General features: G+C 50.6%; 1 protein-coding gene and 1 long non-coding RNA gene across 2 annotated transcripts; one reads left to right on the top strand and one right to left on the bottom strand.

Annotated features, from left to right (window-relative positions):
* Positions 1–4,211: 4,211 nt before the first annotated feature.
* Positions 4,212–10,064, bottom strand: Adig (adipogenin). Its single transcript, XM_031373736.1, has 3 exons — positions 9,765–10,064; positions 6,685–6,814; positions 4,212–4,444 (listed from the first exon to the last, which is right to left on the bottom strand). The coding sequence occupies exons 1-2, from the start codon at positions 9,889–9,891 to the stop codon at positions 6,699–6,701; spliced, it is 243 nt and encodes an 80-aa protein (XP_031229596.1). The 5' UTR covers positions 9,892–10,064; the 3' UTR covers positions 4,212–4,444; positions 6,685–6,698.
* On the top strand, positions 9,896–11,798 carry LOC116092492. The gene is made up of 2 exons (XR_004119284.1): positions 9,896–10,225; positions 11,636–11,798. It is a non-coding gene; the product is annotated as an uncharacterized LOC116092492 (long non-coding RNA).
* Positions 11,799–12,487: the final 689 nt, after the last annotated feature.

Here is a 12,487-nt window from a genome sequence, read left to right as displayed (position 1 = left end):
ATCGAGGTGGGGCTGACTCAGCCAGAACCGCCTACAGGTAGGTATGCATGATCACACACTCCTTGGCCCCTAGCCAAAATAGAAATGCCACACACACACACACACACACATACACACAAAAGAAGACATGAATTAAGCATGTTACACATGATTATAATCCCAGAAGTTAGAAGGTAATGAAAGAGGGTCATGAGTTCAAGGCCAGCCTGGGCTGCAGAGATGGCTCAACAGTTAAGAACACTGGCTGTTCTTGCAGAGGACTGAGCTTCGATTCTCCCAGCACCTGCATGGCAACTCACAACCATCCGTAACTCCAGTTCCAGGTGATTCAAATGTCCTCTTCAGGCCTGTGTGGGCTTTATATGCATATGGTACAGACATATATGCAGGCAAAATAGCCATATACATTATTTTGTAATTCTAAAAGAAAAAGAAAGATTGAAAAAACAAATCAACCAGCTAACACACTTGCACCAGACCTAAAACACACTCTCATTTCCCACAGTCTTCCCAAAACAAAACCAAAAGGAATAAATAAAACTAGTGACTGATGGAGACCTGGGCCTTGCCTTGGCTTAGTCCCTTCCCATAAGTCTCCGGGAGCTGTAGTCCTACATCATGGAAAAAGGGACCACGGGAGCTCTAATTTGTAGGCAGTCCTCGCTGCCTCAGCCAGACCATGCGGATGAACAACTGACCACCTTCCCAGCACTCCACCCTCAGAAGGAGACAAAAGAACCCCATCCCAGGAACAGGGAGGAGATGGGGTCTGACTGCTGCTGAAGCTCCTTCTGGTGTATAGAGTGAATCTGCATGGAGGACATGTGTGAAGCTGGAGCACAATGAAGGTTCATGGAGCTTTGGGTGAGGAACACAGTAGGTGCTCACTGAAGGATGGGCAAATAGGTGGGTGGGCAGGGGGTGGGTAGATGGACACACATGTGGATAGACAGAGAGATGGATAGACAGACAGATGGATGAAGAATGAGGGGTGGGATGAGAACATGGTTGAATAAGGGGCCAGAGAGGTACACATTGGTTAAGAGAACATCTGCTCTTCTGTGGGCTGCAATTGCAGTTCCCAAGGCTCACACTGATAGGCCCACAACCACCTTCAACTCCAGTTCCAGGGAATCCAATGCCCTCTTCTGACCAGCTTGGGCACCTGCCCATGCATGGTGTACATATGTGTACTGTCTGTCTCTCTGTCTCTCTCTGTCTCTCTGTCTGTCTGTCTATCTCTCTCTCTTTCTCTCTCTTTCTGTGACACACACACACCTTAAGAAAATGGCTGAGTAAGAAGGATAACTGGGAGGACCTTTAAGAGAGAGCATGGGTGGCTGGTGGACAGATGGAAGGGTGAGGAGAGAATGTCACTGTGTGGGAATGGGAGACAGCAGGCCTGGGTGAAATGATAACTCAGCGAGCCACTAATGCAGAAACGAATGCCAAGTGAGGAATCTAGGGCCCAGCTAAATGACTAACCTAGAACCACAAAGCCAGCTGCTGGGAGAAAGCAAGAGTGAGCAATCAGCCCGGATCCTGCACGAGAGGCTCTGAGCCTCTGTCAGGAAGCCACCTCCCAGCTTCCTGGAGAGTTGTGTGTCTTCAGAATGAAGCCTGGAGGTGGGAGTGTGCCCCACCTCGGCACCCCTGGCGACATTCCTCAGTCCCATGGCCCTGTCACTGGAGTATCGGCCAGGCCGGCTAGGTCACAGTGGTGACTCAGACCTGTGGGCCCTGTACCTGGCAGCCTGCCAACACCACCCTTAGGCAACCTGAGATCTGAACAACCCTCTTTCTACTGAACTCCTTCTGTGGCCCTCACACCAGGAGGCCCCAGAGACCATGTTCTGGGCTCAGAATCTGTTCCATATCTCTGTGCCCATTACACAGTGCATTACCTAGGACAATGCTATTCCATTCTGTGAAGTATACTGGTGCCTCATCCAGAGGGCTACCCTCAGCTTTCCCACTAAGCTCTGTGACTTTTGGCAAATGCCTTAACTGCTTTGGTTCATGGTTTTAGAGTTAAAATGAAAGCATTACATATTCTGAGAGGCAGTGGTAAGGACCCAGAGAAACCCACAGCAAACACTTTAATTGTCCCTGGCCTATGTGAGACATAGCATCTCTTGTTTCCAGGGGCCTGACTTATTTTAAATTTTAATTTATTTCTATATGAGTATTCTGCGTGAATATATGGTTTGTGGCAGAAAAGGGCATCAGATCTCATTACAGATGGTTGTGAGCCACCATGTGGTTGCTGGGAATCGAACTCAGGACCTTTGGAAGAGCAGCCAGTGCTCTTAACCGCTGAACAATCTCTCAAAACCCCCTGATGTTTTTTTGTTTGTTTAATGAAAATGTATAGGCCACTTACAAAGTGCCAGCCAAGCTCTGTCCTCAGAGCCCTGCATGGGTGTCCCTCCATGCCGATTAAAGTCCTAACCCCCAGGATATGAGGATGTGACTGTATGTGGACACAGGGTGTTGACAGAGGAAATCAAACAAAAATAAGCCGTTAGAGCTGGCTCCGGGTCAACATTAGCAGGGTCCTGGTACAGAGGGTGAATCTGGGAGACAGCATGCAGACAGACATCCAGGGAGACTGTGAGGAGACAGGCTTGATGGCATTTCCTCAGGCTAAGGAAGCAAGCCACAGTCACCAAATGTTGAGGAGTCTGGGGTGGCGAGGGGGTCTCTGACACAAGGCCTTCAGTGGGGTCAGCATGGAGAGCACTCACCTCACACTGCTGAGCTTCTGCCATTCAGAGATACTGCCTGCTGCTGGTCAAGGACCCCTGCCCCCGGAGCATGTTCCCTGCAGGATGGCTCTCTCTAAGGGACTGTGTTGGCTCTGTAGATGAGGACATAAAGCTCAAAGCAATGGTAGGGAGATGTGGGGGGGAGCACACCCTTGGTGCCACCCTCCGTGAGAAGACTTGGGAACTTCTGCAAGCTGCACTGTAGGGTTGTTTCATACACACCACAACGTGCTCTGAACCTTCTGCAACATTTCCACGCAAGGGCAGGCTTATGGGTGAAGTACAGGCATAGTCGTTGCATCCTATGATGGAGGAGAGAAGAAACCCCCATTCAGCAACACCAGCTGGCTTCAGATCCCAAAGGGCAGGGCTACAATGGATGAAGAGCTGAGACTCCAGCCAGGAGCACAGGGAGCCGAAGATCTTTGGGAGATGGGGGAGGGGTGTTCTGATGGGTGCCGTGGGGGAGTCACTCTGACAGGACAGAAGGAGCAGTAGTGTGAAGGGGCACAGATTAACAAGTCAGGCTCTGCCTTCTCCCTGGGAGAACTTCAGTCTTTGTGGTATCCAGCAGGATGCTGGGGCGGGATGGTAGTGGTGGTCAGGAGGGTCAAAGTGATATCAGATGGTACCTAGGAGGCCTGTCCGCTCCCATGGACTGTCTTCCAGTTGCCTTGGCATAACCAGAAGGGCTGCAGGAGATGTTGGTAATTCTCCAAGGCCCAGGACCTTAAAATACAGCCAGGCAGGCACAGTGACACATGCCTTTAGTTCCAGCACTCTGGAGGCAGAGGCAAGCAGATCTCTGTGAGTTTGAGACTAATCTGGTCTCCATGGTAAGTTCCAGGCCAGAGCTACTTAGAGACACCCGTCTCAATGTGTGTGTGTGTGCGTGTGTGTGTGTGTGTGTGTGTGTGTGTGTGTGTGTGTGCATGTGTGTGCGTGTGTGTGTGTATGTGTGTGTGTGTATGTGTATGTGTGTGCACACGTGTGCGTGTGTATATTAATCTCTCACCACTGTCCCCAGCTCCTCACCTGGAGAGGAAGAACACTGTGTAACAGCACCTGGCTCAGGAGTCACCTGGTCTGGGTTTGATTCCCTGCTCCTCCAACATGACTTGGAAAAGTTACTCAACTGCTGTGCCTCAGTTTCCTTCTCTGTAACTCAGGGATAAGTTAATTGATATAACCTCACAGAACTCTTTCTAACAGCAGTCCTGGATGAAGCACTTAGGGCAGTGTGGTCCACATAGACACTACCCATACATGCTCCTGTGCTAAGGCAGCCACAATAGACACATTGCAGACACTCACACTATAGTCTAACCAAGGAGCAAGCCTATGGTGTGACACTGAAAGCTCAGAGTGCTTGACTCTGCCAGCAGACATGGGGCTGGGACAGTCCAGAGAGAGAGTCATGCTGAATGAATGGACACCGGAAGCTCTGTTAGGGCACAAGAGCACCCCCATTTCTTTAATAGGTAACCAACACCTCCTGTGAGTTGAGCTGGTCAGCTGGCCCCCATAAGCTGCTTGGGCCTGGCTCTTCCAGGTTCTGGGTCATCTGTGATGATGGAGAATGGATGGTTTGGCAAGAGGCTTGGCAGGGCTGACAACCAGAGGTCCCAGGAAGGCCCATCAGTCACCAGTGTTCTCCTCCCTCCATCCACTTAGGCCTAGAAAAACAAGTCGTACACATGTGGGGCTTGGGCTAGAGATGAAGTCAGAATAAGATAAGAGATTCAGAGCAATGGTGCATCTGGAAGGGCTCTCTGTAGATGGGCAGGGTCCTTGGGATCAGGATCGGGTACAGAGCTTGTCTAGTACACTTGAGACTCTGTCAAACCCTAGCACTACTAAGACACTGAAATAAATAAAAACATACGTGCAGCCACAACAAAGAGTCATATCAAACACAGAGGTTTCTGTGGGGCCTTGTTTGTTTCGACAGTCAAGAAGCCTCCCCTGTCCACTAACTTGAACACACGCCTGCATGTGAGTTTTTCCAGGGAAATGCCTCATTTGACCCAGAAAGGTTAAGCAAGGACTCTGAAGCTCAGGGAGGGCCCAACGTCTCAGCCCCACCTCCTCCCTCCAAGTAGACTGAAAGCATAGAGCTCGGCCGGCCACACTTCACAACACGGCTGTTGTGAGAACAGAGAGATGTGAGTCCAGCAGAGGTGGATGGAGATGAGTTACCAGGACATGCTGCCATGGCTGGATGTGAAGGAGCCTGGAGGCTGAGCCCTAAGGTGGAGCAGAGAAGAAAGAGGGAGGGACAGGGCCATTAGGCTTTGCTTTGTGGGGCGGCAGTGGGAATGGAGAGTTTCATCCATTCTGGACATGGAGAGCTTAAACGGGAAGACCACAGAGCTCAGAGGAAGATTAGAGTGACGACATTTGTTTGGGGGCCACTGGCTGGAGACAGCGATAGCCCAGTGGAATGGGTGCCGAGGTTCTGTTCCTCTGGGTGATACCCCTAGAGAACACCTTGCCACAGCTTTCCCAGTGAGTGTGAGGGAAGGACATTCTGCACATTCCAGCACCACCAACCAAGGATGATGACTGGCACGGTAGGCTTCAGCCAATGTGCGTGCTACTCCCCCACCATGTGGCAGGCAGGGATTTGGGTTTGGATCCCCCATTATCTAGGTTTCTGGAAGGTGATAATAGCCATGCCAAAGGAATGTCGTCCTGCAGAGTCAAGGGACCTGGGAGGTGGCACTGTCATATCCAATACCGGGGAACCCCCTGACAAAAGTGACATTTGAGCAAGTTGTGGGAGGTAAGAAGGGGTATCCAACATGTGTGTGAGAGAGGGGGCATCCAACAGAGAGAGGGAGCATACAGCAGAGGGACAAAGCCCTGCAAAGGCCCTGAGGTGAGATCGGAAAGGGTGGTGCTTTATAAGGACACTCCTCCTGGCTGAGGTAGCTAGTCCTCTACACACCAGACAGGCCGCTATTCACCAGGGGCCCCTGTAGGAGCAAGTAAATTGTGAATGTGTATTGTCAGGAGCACCACCGTATAAAGGACCCTGATGCTGCAGACCCTCTAGGGGTGTGGCCAGGGGGATGGCAAAGTCTTCCTTTAGTATGCAGAAAACCTCCACCACAGCTTTCTTCCTCCAGATTTTTATAGCCTAAAGATAACTCCCTTACAGAGACTGCACCTATGAGTTTAGCTAAACATTCCTCTCCATCCAGCTGAATATCACAGTTCCTGCTTCCTCATGCGACTGTATACCATGCCCTCTGCCTCCCCATCCAGCTGTACACCATGAACCCTGCCTCCCCATCCATCTGTATACCATGGCCCCTGCCTCCCCATCCAGCTGTACACCATGACCCCTGCCTCCCCATCTAGCTGTACACCATGGCCCCTGCCTCCTCATCCAGCTGTACACCATGGTCCCTGCCTCCTCTTCCAGCTGTACACCATGGCCCCTGCCTCCTCTTCCAGCTGTACACCATGGCACTTGCCTCCTCTTCCAGCTGTACACCATGGCCCCTGCCTCCTCTTCCAGCTGTACACCATGGCACCTGCCTCCTCTTCCAGCTGTACACCATGGTCTCCTCGTACAGCTGTATAGTATAGACCCTGTCTCCTGGTCCAGCTGTACACTATAGACCTTGCCCCTCCATTCAACTGTACACAATAAACATGCTCCAAAAGCCCAGATTACCCCATCCAAGCTTGTCCATGTCCATGTGTCTGTCCTTCTTCACACCCTTGCTGCCCTAGTCAGGTCAAGTCCCTGAAGCCACGGAGATTGTGGCAGGACAGTCAGTTCTTCAGTAAGGCCAAGGGCCAGGGTGTCCATACAGCAAGGCAGCCTGCTCCAAGGGTCACCTGCTGAGGCTTTGTGCAGGCCCAGGGCCTTCTTACAGCCTCCCATCCCTCTCGAAGGCCTTACCTGGTAAAGCAGGCTCACCAGTGGAGCCTGTCCTCCTGGCCAGGAAATGTCCCGTCGCAGCCAGACTCGGATAGTCCCTTGCTCCAGGGCTCCCAGCTGAAGCATAAATCTGAATTGTCTTCCTTTGACTCTGTGGAAACGAGGGGCAAAGCTTCTGTGCTGGGCACAGCCTGTAGTGCTCCCCAGCTCCAGAGGAGACATCTGCCAGGCCTGGGGTCCATGTGGCCCTTTATGAGACCAGAAGCTGGAGAAGGGGCATAGCTCTGAGACTTCATGGTCTTGGATGGAGAACAAGGAGGGACCTAGAAGTAAGATCTTCTCAGAGACAGTGGCCATACCCACCTACTAAAAACGGAAGGACACAGGAGGTGCAGGAATGCCCCACTGCTACAGTCTGAATGGGAAATGTCCTGCACAGGATCATGGGAACTCTTGGTCCCCAGCTAGTGGAAGTCTGCAGAAACTGCAGGAAGCGGAACCTCTAGAGGGCATGGAGAGCTGGGAACCACCTGGAAGTTTTACCAGCCTCCTCCTCTTTCCTGTTCTTTGCATCCTGACTGAGGATGTGATGTGGCTGGCACCCAGGCTCTGCCATGTCCTCCCCATCATGGTCCCCACTTAAACCAAGAGCCAAAACGAAGCCCTCCTTCCTTAACTGGCTTTTGTCTGTTTTTCTTGTTGTGGTTATGAGAATGGTAACTAAGGTACCTGCTGCACTGGGCATTGTCCAGGATTCACCCAGCCCCTGATCTGCCCATCATCCATCTTCTAGGATGCTCATTACCAAATATCTATGCTTTCTACTGCTTGGTGGTGAACACACGTGTAGATGCAGGGATTCCTGAAAGCACACACGTCTATCAGGAAAGGCCTGGATGACTCAACCACTCTTCACTTCACAGTGGTCCAGCCACTCGGGAGTACACCTGAAACCGATGATTGACTGACGTCTGTCTGTGTCTTTCAGCTTGCAGGCTGCGTTAGAAGACAATGATGCCAGAGTGCCTCCTACCACCTCTGAATGGTCCCCGAAGAGCAAAGGGCTCATTTCAAAGGTGGAGGTAAGATTGTCATCTCCAGAGAGGCCATCCAAAGCCACTTCTATCCTCCCTCCCACAGTGATACCACCACCATCAACTCGGCCAACAATGATTGAGCCTACAAGCATCTAGTGTGCGCCATGTGTTCAGGTCCTTGTGTTCCTACAACAAGAGCTCTAGACCTGGTAAAGTGTCTTCAGTCTGAAAGGTGTGTGTGTGTGTGTGTGTGTGTGTGTGTGTATGTGTGTGTCTGTGTGTCTGTGTGTCTGTGTGTGTCTGTGTTGGGGTTTATGATTACCTTCTCTTGTAGTGAGCAAACTGAGGCTCAGGCAGCCCTGCCCTAAAGCCACATGGCCAAGAGAAGTAGCACAATGATTTGAAGTTTGTACTCATAACTATTCATAGGCTGTGGCCTTGGGCAGGTTGCTTCTCTTTTCCAAGCCTCAGTTTCCCCACCTGGCAATTAGGATTGCTTCATAGGGTTATCCTCAGGACTGGAGGGAGATGGTTTGAGGTCCACATTCGGTATAACTTCTATGTGTTCAGAAGAGGTTAGCTTCACCAGAAACAAGGAGGAAGACGGATGCTAGGGGATGCATAGGGTTTTGTCTTTGAGAGTCTCGTGTATCCCAGATCTCAAATTTGCTATGTAGCTAAGAATGATCTGATCCCCCCTCATGTTTACCTCCTGACCACTGGGATTACACACGTGTGCTATCATGTCTGGTTTATGCAGTGCTGAAGCTCAAACCCATGGCTTCCTGCATGCTGAGCCAGAGATAGCTTCCACGGCCAGCACACAAGCATTTGAGCCTCCTCACTGCCAGGCCTAATGCCTGGGCTGGGCCCCAAGGGAGGGCTCTAACTCACCCTGAAAGTGACTTGAATAAGCTTAAAAGCATGTTTTTCAGAAACCTAAGGCCCTTCGAGGCCCTTGCCAGGAAACAGTGACGAGCCCATTAGCAGCCCACACAAGGCGGATCGTGAGGCAGGCCATTGCAGGGTGCTGCTCGTGTTGCTTCAGTAACTTGTGACCAGAGCTGGCAGCATGCTGGGTACACTGTTGCCCAGTCAGCCGAAGGTCACAGAGCCAAGAAACAGAGAAAGGGAAGACTCTGGGTTAAGGGGGGGTGTTTATGGAGACAGAATGCCCCTTACCGTGTCCCATCCCACCTGCCCTCAGCCTCCATCACGGCCAGTTTTGTCTGGGCCTTTAGCTCAGTAGTTCTCAATTTTCCTAATGCTGCAACTGTAACTTTGTTACTGTTATGAACTGCAATGTAAATATCTGATACATGACCCCTGTGGAAGGGGCGTTTTACTTTCCGAAGGGGTCTCTGAGAACCACTGCTTAAGCTACTCTTGCTGCCTTGCTGAGGTCAGGCTTATTGTCAACAAGCTTCCATGACCCCGTGTCCCAGAGAAGGCCAGCTCGTCTCTAAGACTGGTCTGGCCAAAACCCGGGATAGTATGTGAGTGGCCCCCCCAAACCACAAAGGCTGCTGCGCTCTGTCGGGCAAGTTGTTTACAAAAGCACACAGGGAAGGGTGTGGGTGAAGCTGAGAGCCAGCCCAGGTTCTGCTCTCTCTTTTGCACAGAAAGAGGCACCTTTTCCTAATTCAGCAGCTCCACCTATGCACTAGCAGGGGCCCAGAGGGGCTGTGGACAAACACAAGCATACTGCTTTAAACAAGAGACTCTACCAACATTAAGAAACGCCCATCTGCCAGTATGATGGTGCATACCTTTAATCCCAGCTCTCAGGAGGCAGGGGGATCTGAGTTCAAGACCCTACATAGTGAGTTCCAGGATATCCAGGGCTACCTGGTAAAAAAGTATCTCAAAAAAAAAAAAAAGAAAAAGAAAAAAAGAAAAGAAAAAAAGAAAGCAAACAAGGAAGGAATGAAAGAACTTTTTTCTTATAGTTGAGCTGCATTTAAAATACTGTGCGTCCTCCCTTCTGTAATTGTTTCAGAGAACTTTATTCTGAATAGGCCCCTGCCCAGCTCCAAAATTAGAGTCCAGCTTGAACCAGCTCACCTTGACTAAGTAAGAAGTGTAACCAGACGATCATCAAGAAGAGCAGCAAAGCCACGGGCAGGCAGAGCCAGAAAACCAGGAAAGAGAGTGTGAGGTCGTTCACCAGCGGCACCAGAGGGTACTTCATTGTGTACCTGTGGCCCTGCAGGGCCACCTGGATTCAGTAGGAGGGCAGCCCCTGAGGACCTGTCTGTCAGCTTGGCCAGGCTCTGCTTTCAGCCCAATTGTGACTTAACAAGGAAGTCACAGTGTCCTCAGGCAGAGAGAGCCTACAGGGAGGAAGCTGAGTGGGGCTGGCTGGAAGACTGGCTTGGGGAGGCCAAAGCTTCTAAGAAGGATGGCCAGCGCTGGCCTGACCCAGCAGTCACTGGGCTCATGTGAGCCTTTGACCTTCTTATGAAAGAAAACTGGGTAATTCTAAAGTCAGAAAAACATACAAGACAAACATCAGCCCATGTAAGGTACTTGCATACTCATGGTTACAATGTGGCCAGGAAGCAGCCTAGTCCCTGGGTCCTTCCCTCCCAGTAGTATGCATATGCGTGTATATATATATATATATATATATATATATATATATATATATATATATATATATCCAAACTCATGGGACAGAGGACTACAGGGGATGGAGGGAGCTCAGTGCTGGAAGGTAAGAGGCTGGATAGCTCCAGCAATAGTTGTATTACAGGAAAAACAGGTCTAGCATTGCCACACTGCCAGCCCTCACACCAGTGCAAGTCTGGCTATTCTACAGGTGGGCAGTGTAGAGTCTCCCAAGTTCAAAACAGGAGACTGGGGGATGAGGAATAAAACATCCACTCCACAAGTATGAAGTCCAGAGTTGGGATCTCCAGAATCCATATAAAGTCTGGTGTCCTTGTTGGCCCATCTGTAAATCCCAGCAGCAGTAGGGAACCCTAGAGCCAAGCTGGCTAGCCAGAATAGCTGAAATAGCTAAATTCAAGAGCAACTGTGCCAATATATAAGGCAGAGACTGATGAGAAAAACACCTTGGACGATATCCCACTCCATAGACACCAACATGGTAGGCTAAGTCTGTCAGGTCACTCACTGTGCAGCCATTTAAAACTTTAACACAGTAATTTACTTTGAAGTTTCCCCACTTTTCCTTATGAGGAGTTTTAGTGGGGGACTTCTATAAGCTTGCCCCCCTTATCTCAGTGGGCAAGACAAACGCTATCCTCCTCTCACCTGGCCTATTTGAATTTAGTAAATACACAAGTATTTACTAAAACACGTGGCAGGAAGTAGGCACTGGGGATCAGTGTAAGTCTGTATGTATATAGATGGGCTGGTACACAATCTTCAAAAGATGGCTGGGGCAGGGAGGTACATTAAACATGCCTGTAGGGCATATGAACGAAGCTACAAGACGAGCAGAGCTGGTGGGATGGAGCATGCTCAAATACCGGGAATCTTAGAGAAGAGCTGCCAGCTCCCTGCCTCTAGTGCCCACTCTGGAACATAACACGGAACCACAACCCTCAACAGAGCAGACCACAGGCAGTCAGTCATAATGCAGCACCTAGAATACCTCTCCACGCTAATGAGGTATCTAGCCAAGGAATGACATTCCCTTCCTGGCTACTCTCATGGCCTTCCCCAAAATTATAGAATCCCTGGTTCACCCTGAATAAAACGTATTTGTTCACATCAAGCTCAGAGAGCTGCTTCTTTAGAGATCTCCATGGGGAAGGCCTACACCTAAGAGCTGTGGCACACTCGATCCCAATGAGATCGGATCCTGTTCAGATGGGGCAGCTCTGGCTGTGCAGTGGTGCTCACTCCCCAAAGGGAGATGGCCTCCATCCCACCCTGTTTCTGACTTCCTCTCTCTTTCTTCCCAGGTACCCAAAAAGAGGAAATTGGGAACCACAGCATTCATTTCAGAGTCCCCCTTCTCCTTCCAGCTGTGAGCTGATGCCCCAAGGGAAATGCAATCCCCACCCTGGACTTTGCCCTGCCTGTGAATTGGTGGAGAGGCAGAACCTGGGACCCTCAATGAGTTCAGGTACCAAAGATGCCAGTTCCTAGGCTCATCCTCATCTACAGAGGCTACACCCCTGAGGATGTGTCAGGACTGAGGGGAGGCAGGCTGGACTTGGGAGAACACAGCATCTCATAGCTGAAAAGCACAGGTTGAAGTCAGTCTAGAGAGGGAAGCTGATGTATGAAGTTGGATGTTAGGGATGGAGTCATGGTAGCAGGGTGGGGGGACACTAATCTATGGGGACAAGGAGCTGGGCCAGGCTGAGTAAGGAGAGAAGAGCTAAAATTAGACTTGGTGGTTTATGGGGAATTTTAGCCTCACTAGGGAATGGATCCACAGGAAGGGTCTGGGCAAACAGTATTCAAACATGCATCAAAGAGCAGCACACAGGTAGAGAGGGTAGTCAACGCAGGCCGGGATTTCTAGGTGCTGGGTCAGAGCTGTGTCAGACATGGAAAAACTTGAATACAGACTTTTGGCTATGCGACCTTCCCAGACACCAAAATGAGGCCCTCAAAGTCAGCTTCTTTGGCCAATGGCCTGGCTGGAGGTCCTGTGGCTGGCAAGCAGAGCTGGTGAAAGAAAAATGCAGAAGTTGGCTCTGTGTCCCAGGCAGTTCAGATGCAGCAGGAGAGCAGCTCGTGGGTTGGGTGCTGCACTGGAGGCGTGGCTCTGGGCGGACACAGGCATTCCAACAGCTTTTACCTGT

The sequence above is a fragment of the Mastomys coucha genome, unplaced genomic scaffold (genome assembly GCF_008632895.1).
Source record: "Mastomys coucha isolate ucsf_1 unplaced genomic scaffold, UCSF_Mcou_1 pScaffold15, whole genome shotgun sequence".
In the NCBI taxonomy this organism is placed as follows: domain Eukaryota; kingdom Metazoa; phylum Chordata; class Mammalia; order Rodentia; family Muridae; genus Mastomys; species Mastomys coucha.
This window is presented reverse-complemented; position numbering and strand designations above follow the sequence as displayed.

Coding starts and splice junctions, on each gene's coding strand:
- Adig (XM_031373736.1), bottom strand. CDS start 9,891: ATGAAGTACCCTCTGGTGCCGCTGGTGAACGACCTCACACTCTCTTTC. Junction 6,815..9,764: donor ACACTTCTTACTTAGTCAAG/GTGAGCTGGTTC, acceptor TCGTTTCCACAG/AGTCAAAGGAAGACAATTCA.